General features: G+C 52.3%; 3 protein-coding genes across 3 annotated transcripts; 2 read left to right on the forward strand and 1 right to left on the reverse strand.

Annotated features, from left to right (window-relative positions):
• Positions 1-2,901: 2,901 nt before the first annotated feature.
• Positions 2,902-6,411, forward strand: ENH_00085800 (B-box zinc finger family protein, related; the record flags this gene model as incomplete). The annotated part of the gene is made up of 13 exons (XM_013577968.1): positions 2,902-3,093; positions 3,325-3,452; positions 3,574-3,641; positions 3,821-3,943; positions 4,162-4,448; positions 4,604-4,728; positions 4,828-4,906; positions 5,012-5,162; positions 5,296-5,428; positions 5,521-5,596; positions 5,796-5,874; positions 6,075-6,150; positions 6,285-6,411. 13 exons carry the CDS (start codon positions 2,902-2,904, stop codon positions 6,409-6,411), a joined length of 1,644 nt encoding a protein of 547 aa, XP_013433422.1.
• A 2,633-nt stretch (positions 6,412-9,044) lies between these two features.
• On the forward strand, positions 9,045-10,547 carry ENH_00085810 (hypothetical protein, conserved; the record flags this gene model as incomplete). The annotated part of the gene is made up of 2 exons (XM_013577969.1): positions 9,045-10,296; positions 10,498-10,547. The coding sequence occupies 2 exons, from the start codon at positions 9,045-9,047 to the stop codon at positions 10,545-10,547; spliced, it is 1,302 nt and encodes a 433-aa protein (XP_013433423.1).
• Positions 10,548-13,958: 3,411 nt separating this feature from the next.
• On the reverse strand, positions 13,959-19,207 carry ENH_00085820 (hypothetical protein, conserved; the record flags this gene model as incomplete). The annotated part of the gene is made up of 2 exons (XM_013577970.1): positions 13,959-16,421; positions 16,604-19,207. The coding sequence occupies 2 exons, from the start codon at positions 19,205-19,207 to the stop codon at positions 13,959-13,961; spliced, it is 5,067 nt and encodes a 1,688-aa protein (XP_013433424.1).
• Between the last annotated feature and the right edge of the window lie 845 nt (positions 19,208-20,052).

Here is a 20,052-nt window from a genome sequence, read left to right on the forward strand (position 1 = left end):
CATTCACAGCAGCTCAGCACGTCGAAGCCCCTTTGTGGTCACGCTGCTCGTTGGCTTGACTTCTTTGCCTGGTTTCAACGCAACGCCATTACTTACTTGCAAGACACAAGCAATCAAGTGGCGGATTCATCTTCGCTACACCTTCAGCATACTACTGTGCGCGCACCTAGTAAGCCTCCTATGGTTTCTCTCACTTCTAAGGGTGTGCTCGCCACGTTGGCAGTCATGCCTGAGCAATGCCAAACGCCCTACGAGACCAGGAGACGCTTTTCAGACTACTGAGCGGTTACGGGCAGTTGCAAGAGAGTTTACAGTCCACTTATTGCCACTCTTTCACCGCCCACCGCTCTAACACATTCGATTTATCAAGGCCACGATGCTCCACGCAGATGTGCTCAACGGGCGCACTCTTGAGACACTGCCCACTCGTCACAGGTGCCGCAATCGTCTACAACCCCAAAGTAACACTCACGATCAAGAACCAAATCCCCCTACTCCCCCATGCTTGGACTTTCGCTTACACAAAGAGCACAGTCTGCCGCGAGCCATACCTCGCAGCAGCGTGACAAACAAAAAAAGGCAATCGGCACGACTGCTGCGGACGCCGGCTCATGTTTTTTCTCGATGTGCCATATCTTCTCAACTTGCATTTACTGTATGTCCCGGTATTGCTAGCCGCAGATCCCTCAATCCCTCACTCATGTGCTTCAGAATCTCCAGCGGGATAACGCGGCCGGGAAAAGTCTTTTATTTCGCCATACTAACTACTATTACTGGCAAGGCGTGCTTACCTATATCCTAGCGTAAGTGGAACCTTGTGTTCATTGCTGTTTTTCCAAATTCCTCACACACAAGTGGGTTAGAGTCCTCCAAACGTTCCTCAATCCTTTCCACGGCTGGAGGTACATGGGCGTGCAGTTCATTATGGAGTTGCCTCCTACTGATTCTGGGCACATTTTTTTTTGAGCGCCAAGTTTTTGAAAGATAGAAATGTCAGCGGCAGCAGACGTCATCGAGCTGCCAGCAGACCGTTCCCTTTTACTATTCACGGTTTTCCTTAAGCCTTTTGTTTCTAATCGATAGGCTCGATCCCAGTTAGACCTAGGGCGTCACTTGTCAATCTGTTTCTACATAGAGCTCATCGTGTTTTCTGATTACCAGCATCAGACGGACGTGCAAACAGAACGTGCTGATCGTAGGTTGAAACACCTGCTTCCGGAGTATAGTCAGTCCAATGAGAGGGGCTGCCAGCGGTTTCTTTGGCCCGTCGAAGTGGCCTACAGTAGGAAACGTCATGAAAAGGTTACTCTTTCACCTACCTGTTTTCGTTTGGGGCTATGATCGGCTGGAACCCACTCACGCCTCCAGCCTCGACGCTGTCGGCTTTCTGGGACCAACTCTCACCCTCCAGTGACTATACTTTTTCGGAAGCTCCGTAAGCGCACCAGCTCCTAGGCGTTAAGTGGCAACAAATGGCACCAGCAAGCTCCAAAAGCAGTGTATTTGAATACGCTATGGGCGACAATGACTTGCTCAGCAGCAGTCACACTTGTGCTCCAAGCATGCTCTATATTAGGCTCTTGCCCTTGCGGGCCTTTCACCATAATCAAGCACATTGGTGCGGCGGCAGATTGCTTGGGATTTCCGCATACGTAATCCTCCTATGCTGTCTATTCCAACCAGTTTGTGACCCACCGCACAAGCGACCCTTGCTTGGTCATCGAAGGAGCCGCTGCGATGGTTTCCCGTGCCTGACATGAATGGTAAGCGCGCTGATTAGTAAAAGGTCGACTGCATCTTGAATAGGCTGGCCCCAGCTACATTTTATTCTACCTATGAAGGCAATACTTCCCTAAATGAAGCATGCTTTACTGTAGTATTATCAACCCAATTCAACTCTCATGCTGCCATGAATCAGCAAATTGCTCCCAAAGACTGCAAGTCACCTCTGCTCACTTTGCCCGATTTATTGTCTCTCCACTTGCCGTTAAACGATTCGTATCAACATACGCGTGAAGAATTGGCGGCAATAGGGCTAGGTCTGCAGCGCTCCAGCGGCTTCCTGCACTGGCTGCGTATGTGTGAAGGCTCTCCTAGGCAGTATTCGCAACTGCAACACTTCATGCAGACATTTTCCCGTAGTCCCATTTCATGCCCGGAAAGCTATAGCATTTCGACGTGCAGTGTAAAAGAGGGTTGATTGTGGTTAAACACCAGAACAAGCACGTGATATGTGAATAAGTGTGCTGCAGTGTATTTCTGCGTTTGGGACCTAATATCTTCTGTTATTTCATGCGTTTTTGTTAGCTGAACATATTAGAGTGGGATCTGATCGAAAGAATCGGTGCATATTGTAATGAACTGTATGAGCGATCAGCCACGCGAGCCACTCACTAACAAGCCCCAGACTGTCACAGGCGAATCGGCCAGTTTTATGCCTCAAAATGCCACATTCTTGTTAAATTTGAAATTAAATGACTTAATACTTTTGCAAAATTTGCAGTTAGGTCTGCACATATTTAATGGGGACATCAGGCCGCCCGTGCACGTCCTATGCTGACCATAATGCCAGCATTGCAAAATCCGCGGCTTGTCCACCATCGAGCCCTTCTTTGAGGGCATTTACAGCCTTCAAGGAAATGTCTTTCTGTTATAATTCATCGCAGTCTTTTTATGAATTTCACATTTTGAGGAGGATAAATGAAATAAAGGCAAGGGCAGGCCAGCCTTTCAAGTTTTTCATAGCGTTCTCCCTTCATGTGTCGGGAGTGCTCATGACGTTGTCCAACAGTTCGACTGCTGAAGAGGGTCGTTGTGTCGCTTGTTGCTGCAAATTTACTCTCACAAAATAAATTCCACTTGCGAAAGGAAGAGTACGAGTCGCGAGGCGACACATCTAAAATGGTGGTGCCAGACACTGGAATTGGTCGCATGTCGGAGGAACACATGGGAACAGTGATCAAGGACTCCGACGAATGGTCATACATTGAGTACATGCTTCAACTTACCACTCGCACATCACGTGTAAAGCTTCTGCAGGTCTGGCACGTTGCATCCCCGCACGTCATGAATCTGTTTGAGAGACGGACAGCGGTAAGTGGCTCTGTTTGTATCCTCCTTCCTCCATGGAGGATTCAAGCTGCATTTGGTTTCGCTTGCACAGGATGATATACAGATTAATTTTTTAGATCTTGCTGCCCTCATCGTGCATGGTTAGCTTCTGAGGAACCTTTGCACTGGTCACCCTAACTGTTGTTTGTCACGCAAGGCGCCTTTTCACGTGTAGCCGACACGGCGACACCATTTGCGCTGCTTCTTATTCAGAAGCGGCTGGTGGTGTATTCATTTGTCGATGCCTCACTGCTTGATGAGGAAAACACCATTCAAGACGTCGCGAGGCGGGGTTTTAAGATAGGCCCTCGGGGGATGAAATTCATTCTAGGAAACTTCAGGTCTGTGCTAATGGACCTATTTTGCAGTAAAACACAACGCCGTTGCCAGTTGAAACAAGTGTGCTATAGTGTTGTGGGTAAAACGGTGGGCGCCAGTGTGCATTTGCGCATGCTCACAAAGTCTGCAGGGAATCCCTCTTCTTCGCGGGGAATCCGCTAAGGCCACGGACCCCTTCACACTTACATCTCGTGAGCCAGCTGTGTGGAAATATATCGGAGCCATTATTGCATTGCTACTGCCCCTTCTGCACCATGGGCCTCAGTGAAAGGCCCCTTGCGCCAGCTTCAATTGCTTTTGCCTAGTTAATAGTGGTAAATCAGTCGGGTGCAAGTAGGCGCTTTCATGTCTTGCTTATTTTATTGTTCAGCCGAGCTAAAAGGCAGTGTGGAAGAACGACAGAGACATGACCGGTCAGACTTTATGGAGGCCGCGAAGTCCCAGCTCCTCAGTGGAGAACGGCGAGTCTTTGAATTTTTTCTCTGTAAAGTTGGTGAGATGTTGCACTCGCGAATATTGAGACAGCACAGTCTACAAGTGCCTGTGCCGCAGTGATTACGATGGATGCAGTTCACTTCTGAGCTGCCTTGACAGCCTGGACAAGCGTTTTTTTCTTGGAGACAGGTTCCGTTGCATCGGAATGCAAAGTGTACTTTGATGCGCTGTATGCGAGCTGTAGAGCACTGCAACATGTGGTGTCTTGTTTCGCAGGAGTGGGTCACTCAGTAGTCATGTCCGACGAAAAGGAAGCGTCAGGAGAACGCACCACGCTCCCTCCAGAATACGATAGCGCCTATCTTCAAAATGGAGATGCAGCTCCTACAGAAACACTTACGGTCTTCTTTGACGATGTTGACCAGAATTTGACCAGAGGGTCGTCCCGTAATAGGAAGACTGAAGCAACTCGGCAGTTGAACAAACCAATCACCAAGGCTACAGCGGGAGTACTGCCCCGACACACTTTTCGCCAGGAATACGTCGTTTACGATGCATCACAGGTGAGGCTTTTAAGATACCATTTGTACTGATTTAGTCTGGATTTGCTATCGGATGGATATGTCTGTTTTGCATCTGCTTGCTGAAGGTGAATGAGACGCCGGCTGCTTTAGTACCTCGAAATGCGTCTTGCGCGCTGGACTGTGCGATTTCATAGGTAGTGCCGAACTATTTGGTGCTCTTTGAAGTGAATCCTATGGAGCCTGAGCTATTCGCGGTACCGCTCTGCGACACTTGTCAGGAGTTTCCCGCATCAGTTTGGTGCCCTGCTGACATGGCCAAGTATGTATAATTTTTCCGAGACCTGCATTGTATCGACTTGTGTAATGTAGTAACTTGCGAATTTAAGGTTTCTTTTGTGAGCTGCAATGGAACCATCAGGCTCTGCGATGCATGCGATGAGCGCCTGCATTCCCACAACAAACTCGTTTCAAGGCACATTAGAGTCCCATTGAATGAGGTGAGGAAATACCCACGTACTCCATTCATTGTATGAGAACTATGGGGTGGTGTCCAAAATGAGCCGCAAGACGTCTACTAGTACTTCATGTCCCTGTCTGCTCAGATGCCCAAGCCGAGCGGACGCTGTAAGCAGCACGCAGGAGAAACCTACGAAGCCTTCTGCACAATGTGCCATGCTCCTGTTTGCCGGCTGTGCCGACCCAACCACATTCATGCGGATGTAACCGGCGGATTGGCGGCCAGAGATCCTGAAGGTAGACTGAGTTCAACGTCGCGCTGGTTTGCTTATGGAGACTCCCTGTTAGACCATGTTTAACCCTGAGGGCATCCATCTGGCGTCTCCTGTGCAGGCTTTTGATATATTTGTCTTGTCTGCGTTGCTGTCAGGAGCTTGCACATTAATTCCGCTGTCAGTTGCGTACTCCGGCATATTGGAGAGAGGCCGCCAGCCTCACCTCATCTTGGAGAAACGCAGAAAAGAGCTTCGGGGAAGACTCGAAGCTCTTCAAAGCCTCATCGAGTATGGCACCGTGAACACGCCCTCGGCAATTGCTTCTGTTTCTCTTCTTGTCGCCTATGACGCTGTTTCAATTCGTGCGTTTTTGACTGCAGTGGCGCTCGGTGCAACTGCCGCTCGGTCGAGCAGAGGTGCTACTGCATTTTGGAGGAAACTATGAATCAGCTGAGGGTGAGCGGCCAAGGCTTCAGGGCTGCATGAATGTTAGCAGTGCGGCATGAGAGACTGGCACTCAACGTCGAGGCTTGGGATACAACGCCTACATTGCACAGGTGCTTGCAAGCAGCGACGTTCTCTTAAGTGTCCGGGGAGCACGCTTGCTTCCTCAGCGGTGTCCTGAGCTGGTGGTGTGGGTTGATTATTTCCTCAGTCATGCACGGAAGACAAAATGGGCATAGTTTTGTGCCAGCAGTTCGAGTTGCAAAGACAAATGGACATGATTGAGTGGAGTGAGCAATTTTTGAGACTCCAGCGCTCCGTACTTCCTCCAGCCGATTATCTAGCTTCATGGTAAGCCACTTTCCCGAGTTTTTTTGAAAAGATGAATTTTTGTGCACCAAGCTGGGCCGGTACAGACCCAAAGCTGTCTTGCTTGGGCGAGAAATTTTAGTTCTAGTCCCGGCACATAATCAGCTGAGTGGGCGATCAGGCTTAGACATTGCCGCCTACGAGATGAGATGGAGTCCCTCGCGGGTGACTTTTCTGATCTCTCACAAATGGTTTTGGTGAGTATTCCAGAGAGGCTTACATTTTTTGTTGAGCTGTTTACTGCAGCTCTACCCATGTAGCATCACAACGCTTCATGCCACAGATATCCTGAAGGCTCTTATGGGTCCTTTGCGTGGATTCTTTTTTGCAGCCAAATATGCGGTTGGAAGGCGCCGTCGAACTTCTCACGGATACAGCTTTACAGCACAAAGAACTCCACCGGCTGCGAGGAAGCAAACATTAAAGCCCTTCACCCAGAAAGGCAACCCACAGCTTGATTTACAGCGGCAAATCGCTTCAGAATTGATATGTCTTTGTTATGGCGTCTAGTAGACCCGCAGCTGATAGCAGGCCTTCTGGCAGTATGGCAGTCCGTTGCAGAATCGCGATGCAAGCTGCCACTTTTTTTGTGCATGTGCTGAGAAGTTTTGGTGCAAACCGCACTCTTAGTGCCTTCTACAAAGGTAGAAGTAGCACCAACATCAAGAAGCCCTTTAACGCTGCAAAGTCACCACAGGCATCCGCATGGTTCTAATATGCTGAGAATCTACGTGAAGAGCAAACAGTGAAATCAAACCGCGAAGCGCACTAGGAAAACAGGATAAAGAGACATACAGAAGTGGCTAAAAACGGCAGTTCTGCAGAGCCGCCACACAGCATTTAGTCTCGACAGGTGTGCCGGATAACGGCGCAAGCGCCGTAACAACATCTCCATCCCTGGATCGATACACATGGCATGCGAAGGCCATCGTAGATGGATGGGCTGATCAAAGAGCTAGAAAAGCCGTGCTTAACGCCGTCCATAGTAGTTTCACAATCGCCGTGCCCTTACGCTGTTCTTATGTATATTATGTTTGGTGGGTCGTTTCAGACATTAGTGGTGCAAAATGCATCTACAGAGGTCCTCAGCGTGTTCCTCGATCACCGAACCGAGTTTCCTGACGGAATGCTACTGGACTACTGCCGTATCCTCCCTACGACTACAGCGTCTTCCTACAACGAGAACATTTTAGTGCTGCTTGGCAACTGAGATATCCGCAATTTGCTGTATGATTCCAGAGAAAGTTAGAGACGGTTCACGGGTTGGTATCAGCGAACGATGCCAGGGAAGTGGTGGCAAACGCAGCAACCGGCGTAGCTGCCACTCTGAAGCGCACAAGAACGTTGCACAGCCAATGAATTGACGCGCTGTTTCCCCTGTCAAACTGTTCTTGAATTGACCTTTCCAGATAGCGAAGTACCAGAGTTTGCTGTCATTTCCTTGCTGGCCCAATCGTAGATTTCATAGTGCTTCGTAGTGTTCCTGGGTCCGTCCGTGATGAGAAGCCAACCAGAGCCGCTTTCTCGAAGGACAAATGAGGGTCGTGGGAGAGATTTGGAACTACTTAGGATGCACGAAAGGCATCATGCTAGAAAGAAATGAGAGGCTGTCTGGGACGGCTGGAAGCTTTGCTGCTGTGCTTCCCGATGGTTAATGCACAGCATTAACAGAGCTCGAACTTGAAGCATGCATTAGCAGCCGGCTCGTTCTTGCTGCTGATCCGCCTTTTGTTACAGGCGGCGTTCTCAGCAGCATGCAAGCCAGCGCATTATGGCACATGTAGAGTGCAACCTCTGCAAGAAAGGAAGGCCCGCTGCTTGCTGCGCAGGATCTCAGGTGCGCCGTTACCACATTCCAGTACACACGACAAAACCAGCAGCTAATCTTTGCCTTGAGCGTTTTCTAATCTTCCATGTTATATAAGGTCATAGAGGTGGGCTGGAAGAGTAGCGTTGCATCCATCAAAAGATGGTGTGAACCGATTTGTCACCAATCGCTAGCTATTCTTGTCCCCATGCCTCATTCTGCACCCAACGTTGAAACATCTGCATGGTCATGTCCCTTAGCCCTTGCTAAAGTCCCTCCAGAAATGTAGCATGGAACTGGTCAGCCTTCAAAATGAAGAAACGGCAGGGACCCGCAACCCCGTTGTCTTGATCATGACGTCTTTGACACTGAAGCGGACCCTAAGGTCTGCCGGTGCATTTTTTCCGCTGAAAACGAATAGAATACAGCTCTCTACTGAAGAGCTACCTGATTATCCTTGTGTTTGCTCCGCGATTCGTGCTCGCCGAGGGCCTGCGCTGAACCAGCAGCCAATATTTTGCCTCTCGGTACGTGCTTATGTGTGCCTAATTCAGAGCATTTGCCGCTCTCAAGAGCCCATGTGCGTGCCAATAGATGTACGTTATACAACTAAACTTTGCGGAGTGGTCCTCGGTTGTGGTGTTCAGCAAGACCAGCATTGCTGCTCAGTCGCGAACGGGCTGTAATTTACTGCAAAACGTGGTTCATCCCTTTAGCTGCTGCGAAATTACTTAGTTGTTCAGCATGTTTTATTTAGAGACTAGCGGTTTCTTAGAAAGAACTAAGTTGTCCCGAGTCCGCGTTGCCATATTCGAGTCACCGGCGGTCCCAACGGAATTTTTACCTAGACACCCTCAACGCTTAATCTTCCTCCAAAACGTACAAGTTAATTTATCAATTAATCTCTAGACACTCAGTTAGTTGAAAATGTTCTGCTTTTGTAGGCACTGGTAGTGCCCCGCGCTACGTTCATTTTTAGATCGAATCCGAACCCCGCAGGCAATCGGTTCTGGCAGTGGTTTACGCGAGAGAGGGAGGCCAGATCCAGCAAAAATGACTCCTTAATTAGCGTGACTGTGCAACTAAGAAATATGTAAACAGTTGTTGCTGCTGTTTTCCTGTGTTTGTTGTGCTTCCGTGAGCCTTTGCCAATAGTATCGCTCGAAAATTGCCGGACCTCTCAGTCCTTCTCTCCTCTTAGATTTCCCTCTGATTTCTGATGACTATGTCTTGAACGAGGAACTGAAATCAAAGGTTGGACAACTTTTCCAGTTTTTGGCACAAATGGAAGGCAGCCAGCGGACTGCCGAACCCTGGGCCCGTGGGGAGGCTTCTTCAGTTGTTACTTTGCCCCCAATTGGGGTGGAGAATCACTGTAATTATGGAAGAGATTATAGTATTCGGCGCCCTTCTGCTTTCCGGTGTCGACCTCACTTGGCACTTACTGTTACTGCTGTCTTAACTTCCGTACTTACCTTAATTTTCGCTATATCGCTGTGTTTCCAACCCGTCATAAAGGCAACGCAACCGAGAACAGCTTTTCGCAGGCTTTCAGCTGGCGGTGAAACTCCAGAAACACCTCCCAGCGCTGGTTCCCCGCCGTACCTATGCGAAATTGCTCTTTCAGTGGGGAGGTCTCCCTCAGAGATGCCCGAATCTCCGGAACTTCCCACGGCAACTACTGATCCAACAAAGGAAGAAACTAAAGTGTATGAAACGGAGTACAATGAAAAACCACCTTTGATGTACCCTTCAGAGGGATGTAGCGAGCAAGGCAAAAATATACCCTTTAAAGACGAAAACCCAATGCAGACCAATCCAGTCGCAGAAACTAGCAATGAAAGCTTTCACGCCTTACCAGTGGAGCAAGAAGAGCCTGAAGTGTTAAGTGCTCCCTTGGAAGTCATAGAGATCTTAGACTCATCAGACGATGACGCAAATTCAGATGTGGTCATATTGGGCGAAGACTCAAGAGATTTGACAAGAGAAATAGAAATGTCTCCCATACCGACCGGGCCTCCGGTGTCCTTGCCTTGTGTACACCAAAGCCCTTTATTTTATGATAAAGTTGTTCAAAAGGGGGAGCAGCAGACTATGCCGTTTGGAGAATTTGACGAGCCGCCAGCGAAAAGGCTCGCCGCTGAAGAAGAGGGGCTGGACGTTGCAATGGAAATTTCCCGGCTTGATTCACTTCTAGACGAACCCCCCAAAACGGCTGCCGACCTGGTGCGCACACGCCTTCTACACTGGCCGCAACCTCAGCTGCCAAATTACCCCGCCAGAGTGATGTTGGGGGACGGAGTTGAGTATCCCCTGGGGCACGTAGACGCTGCGTTGGCATTGCAGCCTGCGGAAAATGGAATTTACGTGACGCCCGGCGGGCTTGGTGATAGTATTCCCGGTGATGTTTATAGTGTGCTTTTTGGAGTACCGGAGGCTAATGAATCTGGAGGCCCGCTCTTTGAAATACTAGAGGATGATGAATCTGCAGGCCAAGATCAGCATCCTGTGGTCATTTCTTCAGATTCAGACGATGGTACGAGTGGAGCCATGAAAGCTGGGATGGGCGCCTCTCACCGGAAGGTGAGCTACGCTCCGCCTTTCTGTGTATCGAGCTGCTGCCCTGTCCACTAATCGTTTGGCATTTTCTGTCACCTGCCTTATTCCATCCCGTATTGTGAAAATTGCTGTTCAAGTCGCCTGCGAAGCAACCCATAATGTGCCTATTTTGTTGCAGCGGCGTCGTCGGGCACTTACAGCTCCAGCGAAAGTAAAACGCTTCCTTGAAAATGAAGGTCATGCAGCCCATCGCATGCTCCAGGCGAGATATCAATTTCTGCCAAAATCGGTAAGTCGCTGAAGGGAGAGTAATTCGATGGTGCCACTATTTGCTTGTTCGCTGGCTCTCAACTTATTGCTTTCGAGAAGTTCGATTATGTCCACTTCGCACTCCATCGATATCATCCGATCGGCTCCACCGTGTTTCAAGCTGCTTCCTGTGTGAATGGTTTTTGATATTTGAGACCTCCCACTTTTTCTTAGATAGCCATTAGCGAGGTTTGCTATGCTCCTCATGCATGCGCAGCCTTATTGTGCCTTTACAAGACACAGTTTCGAATTTTTGATGGTGAAATTACACTTTCGCGAAACTTGGGTAGGGTATCCAGACCAACGATGGGCATTTAGATTCAGACACTTTGTGCCTTTTTGTGTACCTTAACAGCTTATTCCAATTAGATTGGAGCAAAGATATTTCATGGTTAACTAGAAATTCCATTTCCTGAGGGACAAGCTAAATCAACCCTGCATTGTGCGCATCGTCCCTTAAGCATTTGGTGGCTTTTGTGACTTTCAGCTTGTTACAATTCTGGAATCTCGGAAAAGTGGAGGATGTACAGAGTGCTACATGAGGCACCCTTTTTATCGGTTGCCTAATATCCGCAAGATTAGACCCGTTCGCGTATTTAATTTCGAAGAGCTAAATGCAAAAAGGGTTTGTCGCGTAGACATTTACCCCTCCTTATATAGCCTTCGGGAAATCCTGAGTAGGCGCGAGGTTCATGGGTCTTCGTTGAAAACGCTTCTCAGAGCCTGTGAAGATCTTGTTGAATTTTTAATCACCGCTCCACGGACAGAAAGAAATACCGACTTCCCGTGCTTTCTACAGGAGGCACTTGGACGCCGTTTTCTTGCGCTGGATGCTGTGTGGTGTATTTGCGAAATGCTTGGCCCAGCAGCGCAGAAAGACAAGTGGTGGCGCACAATGATGGATAGTGTATTAGAACTGCCACAGCTACGCATTCCGCAGACAATACACCAACATAGCCGATTTCCCCTTGTGATGAAGCTCGCTGCTGTGTTGTATAAGTACAATGAAGGGCAACGCCCTCCAGCCAGGGAGGTAGTTCAACTGAAGAGGGACCTTTTCGACTTCAGTACTGGCCCGCGCTTTTTTAGGTATGAACGGTGGAATCCATGGCGGGATGATGATAAGGAAGCTAGAGAAAACTCCATAGAATGTACACTTGAGGAAAATGAAGTAAAGGAAGAATCTGACGGACAGACGGCTAGTTAAGGGGGCTGCATTATTGAGCAGCTCAAGCCCAAGTCCCTCGCTTTTTATGCTGGAAGTGCGTCAGCAACTGGCGGTTTTTGGCTTTCAGCGGAAAGAACATGACTCTTAGGGGATTTGGAGAGCGATAAGAATCATGTCGCATTCTCTTTACAATGCAAAGGGAAGAGGGATGCAACGTCATTCCGCGTTTAACAGATTCCCATTGAAACGAGGCCCATGCCTGCAAAGGACAACGAAGGTCAAAAGTGCAAGTGTACCACGCAGGTTTCTTCTAAGATTCCTTTTTAAAAGCATTATTCAGTGAAATGCTGCCTTTTAAAGGCGTCGTTTGCTGACTCCGGTGTCTTTTACTGTACTCGGTGTGCTCTTTCATGTCCGCGTAAGCTGAACTCGACGGCCTGGTGCAGAGCTCACAGAACTCTTTGCAGCTACTGAAGCCGTCGTTGCTACCTAAGGCAACAAAAGCTGTAAATCTTTGACGTAACGCCGGGGGTGCTACGAATTTTATCTAGAAAAATGCAAGCAAGAACAGAGCGCAGTAGGGAGCAGCTCACGCCAGCGCTTTTAAGGAAGATACTGCAAGCACCACTCAAATTTGTGGATTTCAAAGACCCAAGACCCGCTCGAGCCCAAGACTCTTACTGAGATGCGACATAACAGTGCACAATTTGCCAGTCTTGTACGAAAGCACCTGTGTGCACCAGTTTGCTCCCTGTGGCACTCTGGCATTATTGCGCAGGAAATGGTGGTCTCAACTTTTCAAGCCAAACAGTAGACACGGTAGAATGTGCCTGCATTGTTCAAATGGCGTAATAAGGCATCCATTGTGAGTGTGGGGCGGCCGAGTGCCGAGAAAGAATTTCGACGGCCTCAAGTGAAGCAAGCTTAGTCAGGAACAAATATAGTTTCTGTTCCTCTGTTCGAAAAGGCGGAGTCTGCAACAGAAGCCAACCCGAAATGAGTCTGTTCTCTATTCGCCATCTACACTACAGCGAGTGGTAAGGCAAGGTCTTCGTCTCTGAAGGCACCGCCCAGCCCCAAAGCACAACTGTGTCATCTTGCTCATTCAAATTAGAGATATGGCGGCATAACCCCTTGGAATGGCCCGCTCAGAGGTGACCCGAGCATTGACTGCCGCTCTCCAAGGAAGACCGCTCTTTAAACGCGCTGGAATAAAAGGGTTTTTTGTTTAAGGCAATTTTAAGGTAGAATTTGTTCAGCCACCTTTCGCATGCACTGAACTGTCGCTGCTGACACAAAGTAGGGCGTTTGGCATCCCGGAAACAAATGAGTTCCATCTGGAGTTTCCGAAGTTTGTTGCCTCTGCACCACCATCTGTTGCTCACATTGTTCCGCCACTTCATGTTTATAGGTGGTCCTAGCCAGCGCCTCGCTGACCTCTACAGGCTAAATGCATTTCAGTTTTATGATTTTGTACGAAGCCTTTTGTGCCTGTCTCCCGCTGTTTCAGCTCTCTTCGCAATTTGGGGCGTATATGGACTCATTTGTGCATAGCTAGAGCGCCCTATGCATTCTATGTATTCTGTGAACTGCTTTGTATTCGTAGCCCTGCTGGCGTACTCGCTAGAGAACCATTTGCGTGGCTCGGCACTTAGCCTTGCCCTTAATTGGCTTTTTCGGTGCCCGTGCAGTGCTTGTTCCTTTAGCAGATACTGAACATCATTTGCTGTCTAGTTGTATTCACGATTCTGCTGCTGCTGCTTTTATTGCTTTTATTGCCTACACCTTCTGCGGCACACCACGGGCACCTAGGACAACAGAAGGTTTCCCCTTGAAGCATAGAGTTAAACCGGTGGCCGCTAGCTACACACTAGCCCCCTGAACTAAGTGAAAAGCCAAAGTCCTGAGTGACGCCACAGCAGCGGTGGGGCCCCCAAGGTCTGCCCTGGGGACACTAGGGTGTAGCCTTTCGAAGCTCTGGGGAGCAGTAAGAAAGCGCAGGGCCTTCCGGCAGTCACGAAGCGCCTTAATGGCCTTTTTAACATTGCTGGGAGCTGCTGAAAGCTAGCTGCTGAGTTTCGTTGCACTCAGAAAGCTGGTTCGCTGCTGCGAGCAAAGTAGCAGCTCGCTGCATCTCCACGCTGAGTGTACAGAGGCCGCCTTTACTCTTCGCAGGCAAAGAACTCTTCGCGCACTATTCTTCTTGCCATCCCTGCGGCCCTCTCTGCCAAAGAAAGGCGTTTGTCTTCAGAATCTTTTCTGCTTCTTCTTCCGCCATTTGCCTCTCCCACTTGACCTGCCGGGGCCCCACAATCTTCTTGTGGAAGCAGCAAGGATTTGCTGCCTCTGTAGACAGAAGGATGCGGGGGTCGCCTGGCGGGTCGCCTCCAGTTCTCTGCCCTTGCTCTCGCTTCGCTGCTGCTGCTGCTGCGAATGCTGCTTCGTGAGCTGCTTCTGCTGCTGCAGCTTCTGTCATCGGTACGCCTTCTCCGAGCCCGTTCTAAGGGCACTAAGCCACTCCGCCTCTGCACAGTTTGCTGCAGTGGAGGGCGTGCTGCAGCACGCGGGCTGCAAAGGCTTCTCCAGTGCCCCTCCCGCATTTGCTGCTGCTGCCGGTAGACGCTCTCTGGCCGCCATTGCTGTCTTTCTTCCCGAGGCTCTCTGCTGCTATCTACGCACCTCCAGAGATCGTCTTGGGCTTGCTGCTGCTGCGGCTTCTGCCGCCATAGCGGCTGCTGCTGCCGCTGCTGCCCTCCCACTGCAGCAAGACGGCTGCCGGACGGCTCCTCGTGACTTAACTTTGCTTTCCGCAGCTCCCCATTGTTTTTGTTGCAGTTTGCGACGAAGACTTCTGCTGGTTTGGCAGCAGCTGGCAGCCTTTTCTCCAGCCGCAGCGGAGGCACAGGCGCGGGGGCCCTGAGATATTCATGGGACTCTCCCGACTCGTGCTGCTGCTGCCTTCGTTGCTGCTGCTTTTGTTGCTGCTGCTTTGCGGGCTGCTGCTGCAGTTGAGGCGGGGGCTGCGGCGAATGCCTCTGCAGCTGGGGCAGCTGCTGCTCCTGACACCGCTGCTGATTTCTTTGAACGGAATGGTACATGGGTGGCGCCATCTGTCTGGCGGTGGTGCGGGTGTCCTTTTGCACCCGTTGGACTTTGCTTGCGTACGGCTGCTGCTGCTGCTGCTGCAGCTGTTGCTGCTGCAGCTGCTGGTGCTGCTGCTCCAGCTGATACGGGGGGTTCTCCCTATGTATAGCTCGGCGCAAGTGATTAGCGGTCTGCTGCTGCTGGCTGTCTGCTATCCAGTGCTGTTGCTGCCCTTGCTGCTGCTGCTGCTGCGGCTGCTGAGGGAATGGCGAGTGCACTTCCGTTACGGTAGTCGCCACCAGGCTTCCGATTCTGCTGCTGCTGCTGCTCGGCAGCAGCGTGCAGCAGGAAATGTCACTTTGAAAGACGATTTCGCCGCGCGCCTCTGCTGCCTCTTGCGCAGCAGAAAGACCAAAAATGCCAATGGCCCCAGACTCCCCAGAGCAGGCAGAAGCCCCTGATGCTTCGGCTTTTCCTGCTGCAGCACTTGACTTGAGACAATTCATAATGGGCAGCCGCAGCCGGGGGTAGTTTTGCTGCTGCTGAGGAAGCACGGGTCGCCGCAGCGGGGACGGCGCTGCTGTTTCTGCGTGCAGAATTTGTGCAGCTGCAGCACCAGCTCTAGGCGCAGCAGCAGCTCCTTGCTTCCTTCTCTCCTCCTCCGCAGCATTGCTGGCTTCCTGCTCTGCAGCAGGACCCCCAGGCTTCCGCTGCAGCACGGGCTGAGGTGCAGCAGGCTCTTCCAGAGCGCCATTGGGGCCCCAGGAGGGGCCGCAGCTGCGGCCTTTCCGGCGATGAGGACAAGACGGGGCACCGGAAGCAGCAGCCGCAGCAGCAGCAGCAGCCGTAGCAGCAGCAGCAGCAGCAGCAGTAGCAGCAGCAGCAGCATTGCTGTTGTCTACTGCCAGCTTTGCGCCGAAGGCTGCCGACGTGCAAGGCTTTTCCACGTGCTCTTGATGCGGCTGCGCGTGAGCCCACTGTGTTGTCGCAAGCTCCGCAGCAGCAGCAGCAGCAGCAGCGCCAGCAGCAGCAGCAGCAGCAGCGTCATGTTCGGCGCCGACTGTTTGCCTGTGTCGAAATTCAGTGCTGTTGCTCCCGCTGCTGCTGCCGTTGCTGCCCGTACTGGGCACTGTTTGCCTGGGGCTTCTTTGTGGGCCTCCTGCTCTAGGGTAGCAGCTCGCCTCAGGCTGCTGCGGGGCTTCAGGTGCAGCAGCAGCAGCAGCAGCAGCAGCAGCAGCAGTAGGTGCAAGTAGCAAGGCGTGCAAGTCGCCGCCGTTTAGTTTCCGCTGGCTGTAGCGCGAGTGAGTTCCAGCTTCGTTGGAAGCTGCGGAGCCCAGCAGAGCCTGCTCAGCGTTTCTTACGAGCTGCAGGGCCTGCTGCACTGCTGCTGCTGCTGCTGTTGCCCGCTTGCTGTCGTGGCCCTGGAGGAGCAGCTGCTGCTGCTGCTGGAGCTTCTGCTGCAGCTCGTGCTGCAGCAGCCCCCACAGCAACCCTGCTGTCTTTTGCTGCTTTGGAGAGTGAAGCGGTTGGGGCAAAGCCCGCTGCAGCAGCAAGGCATTCAAACAGGCAGCAACAACGCTTGCAGAAGCAGAAAAGGACTTTTGCTGCTGCAAACAGCCCTTTTGCTGCTGCAAACAGCCCTAGCGCATGCAGCAGAACAGGGTAAAGTGGGCAAAACAGGAGTGGCTGCAGCAGCAAAGCAGTGCATGTATTTTTTTCTTACCCGGGGGTGCAGCACAGTTCCTACCTCCGTCTCGCGTTGCGGGTCAGGCGCTGCTGCTGCTGCTGCTGCTGCGCCTGCTGCGCCTGCTGCTGCAGCGGCAGTCTCGGCGTGCTGCAGCGTCTCTCCCGGCAAGGCAAATACTTGCCTTTGCTTAAAGAAGCCGCAGCGGCACCGGCAAACGCAGCCAGGGCCTCCCCGCCTACTGCTATTGCTGCTGCTGCTCGTGATGTTGCTGCTGCTGCTGCTTGTTCCCCTTTCGCTGGCATAGCGCGCTGCTTCTTCTCTTTGTGCCGCTGCAGCTGCAGCAGCCTCCACTGGCGCTGCAGCTTTTGGCAGTACTCCAGGAGTGCCCAACGCGTATGCTTTTGCTGCTGATGGCGTTGCTGCAGCAGCAACGTTTCCTGTACTGTCGAGAGGGCATCCCTTATTGCTAGTCTGCAGCAGCAGCAGCTGCTGCTGCTGCTGCTGCTGCCTTGCAGAGACATCCCGAGTCACTGAAGGCTGCAGTGGGGAGCCAATAGCGTAGCCACTTGGGCCCGGCAGCGCAGCTGCTGCAGCTGTTCCACGTGTGACCACAGCAGCCCTTGCTGCTGCCGCTGCTGCCGCTGCTGCTGCTGCCGACCTCGCTGCTGCTTCTGCTGCAGCTGCTGCTGGCATGGTGTCTGCACTCTGCGGGTAACTGACACTGCAGGCTGCCCCGTGAGCTGCTACTGCTTGTATTCTTCTTTCGCCTTGTTGGTCTTCTAGCAGAACAGCGTCTGGCAGCAGCTTCTTCTCTTGCTGCTGCTGCAGCACCCAAAGTAGCGCCTGCTCCTGTTCCTGCTGCAAGTGCTTCTGCTGCGGGTGCTGCTGCTGCTGGTGCTGCTGCTGCTGGTGCTGCTGCTGCTGCTGCTGCGGCAGGAACTGCTGCTGCTGGTGCTTCTGCTGCCGTTGCTGCTGCACCTGTTGTAGCTGGGGAGATTGCGGCAAAGATAAACCCACAGGCACTCTTGCATTCTGTTGGCCGCCTCTAGCCGAGGGGCGATCAGCAGCAGAAGTCCGTGCTGCTGCCTTAGCTGCTGTTGCAGTTTCTGCTGCTGGCTTTGCTGCATCGTCGCTGCTGCAGCAGCCACCGATGCCCCCCAGCCCCTTTGCGAGGCGGCTTGCGTTGAGCAGCTGCTGCGTAACCAGACGCTTCTCTTCTAGCTGCTGCAGCAGCAAGGCCTGTTCTTTGAGGCGCATGCAAATCTCTAGCCTCAGCGCAGCAGTTTTGCGGCTTCTTTCCGACTGGCTGCTGCTGCTGTTGCTGTTGCTTCTGTTGCTGCTGCAGCTGCTGCACAGAGCGCCAGGGTCCCGCAGCCGGATAGGCGCAAATATTCCTCTGAGCTCGGGTAGTCGCTGCAGTTGCTGGTGCTGTTGTGGCAGTTGCTGCTGCTGCAGCAGCTGCTGCTGCTGCTGTTTGTGCAGCTGCTGCTGATGATGCTGATGCCCCGCTTCATGCTGCTGCTGCCATAACGGCTCCACAAGTGCTTCTTCAGGCGACCTTAGACGGGTGACTGCCTGCAGCTCTTTTCCTTGTGGAATGCCTCTGCGCAGCTTATCAGCTGCTGCAGCAGCAGCAGCAGCAGCAGCAGAAGGGGCAGCAACAGACGCAGCAGGGGATGTAGAAGCAGCACCACCTGGTGCTGCTGCAGCCTCCCTTCGCTGCTGTTCCCAGCCCCCGCCATTTCGGCGACTCCCCACCTCTTGCTTTTGCGACTGCTGCTGCTGCTGCTGCTGCTGTTGCTGCTGCTGCAGCTGCTTCTGTCCCGCGCTGGTCCCTTTTTCCCTTTCTGATGTTAAGGGAGAAGCTTCGGCGCTGATTTGGTTTTGCAGCAAAGACCAAGGAGGTGTTACTGTGCCATCACACTGATGCGGCGAATGCCTGCTTGGTGAAGCAGAAGGCGCAGCAGGTGCAGCAGCAGCAGCTGCAGCAGGTGCAGCAGCAGCAGCTGCAGCAGCTGCAGCAGCGCTTTGCTGCGGGTCGGCCTGAACGCGCGGCCACGCAAATGCTGTGCCTCTCTCGGCTGACGCCAGCACAGTTACTGGGAGGGAGCACCTGCGCACACTGCCAGTGCTGCTGCTGCTGCTGCTGTTGCTGCTGCTGTTGGTGCTGCTGCTATTTCTTTTCGGCGCAGCACTGGCAGCTCCGCCAGCTGCAGCAGCAGCCCTTAATTGAGAATCTGCAGCGCCAAAGCCCAAGCCTTTTGTAGAAGCCCTAAAGAGGTGCAGCCCCAGTCTGCTGCCTGCAGCAGCATTCCTGCTGCTTTTGTCGCAGGGAACAGCATCCGCGGGAGCAGCAGTAGCAGCAGCAGCAGCAGCAGCAGCAGCACTGTTCACTTTGTTGCTGCGACCGCGACGCAGCAGCTGCCGAATTCTAGCCGTCCCCTTCTGCAGCAGCTCGAAAGAAGGGCTTCGCTGCGCTGTCTGCCTCTTTTCTTTGCGGGTGTAGCTGCGGCTACTTCTGCTGCTGCTGCTGCTGCTGCTGCTGCTGCAGCGGCGGCGGAGCTGAGGCTCTTCCGACTGGTATGCGCTCGATCCTGCTGCTGCTGCACGTGACGCGACGCGTGCAGCAGTTAATCTCATTTTATATCATTTATTTGCCGCACCGGCAGCAGCAGCACAGCAGCAGCAGCAGCAGGACACCAGATCTTGTTGCATTAAGGCTTTACTTAGCATACTACACATACTTTGCTAGCAGCTGTGGCCCTGCTGCAGCTGCAGGTGGCTTCGCCGCTGCTGCTGCTGCTGCTGCTGCAGCTGCTCTAGGCGCTGCTGCTGCTGCAGTGATTGTCCTTAATCGCAAACCTGCGCGCTTCCTCAGCTCACATAGCGTCAGCTCTTCTGCGAATTCAGCTGTATGTGGCCCTGACGAGCAGCAGCAGCAGGAGTAGCAGCAGCAGCAGCAGCAGCAGCAGGAGCAGCAGTTGCCTCTAGCTCTACAGTGACCTTCTGCTGCTATGGCGCCAGCAAGCCACGGCAGCGAGTGACATACAGATACGTTCTCCTAAACCTTTAGCAGCTGTAGCTGCTTGTACAGAGGGAGCCTCAGCAGCAGCCTGAGCAGCAGCAGCAGGAGCAGCCACAGCAGCAGCAGCAGCAGCAGGTCAGAAGCAGGGTCACCGCTGCACCGCTCTCTGGCAAAACCTCTTCCCAGCGAAGATCTGGCCGAAATGCATCTTCTTAGGACACATTAAGCAGTGAAACTTTTCTCCTTTTAACCCAGGGCAAAAGGAAAGAAGCTGCTGCTGCTGTGGCAACAGCAGCAGCAGCAGCAGCAACAGCAGCAGCATGGGGCCCTCTGGCAGCAGCAGCAGACACTGCATGGGTCTTAGCAGAAGACCTGCGCTCTTCCGGGACTTCGGTGCTGCCCGATCTTGTTTTTTTCTTTGTTATTTTTTTAAAATTAATCATCCTTCTGCAGCATTTTC

Source organism: Eimeria necatrix, genomic scaffold (assembly GCF_000499385.1).
Source record: "Eimeria necatrix Houghton genomic scaffold, Enh_scaff99, whole genome shotgun sequence".
Classification (NCBI taxonomy): Eukaryota; Apicomplexa; class Conoidasida; order Eucoccidiorida; family Eimeriidae; genus Eimeria; species Eimeria necatrix.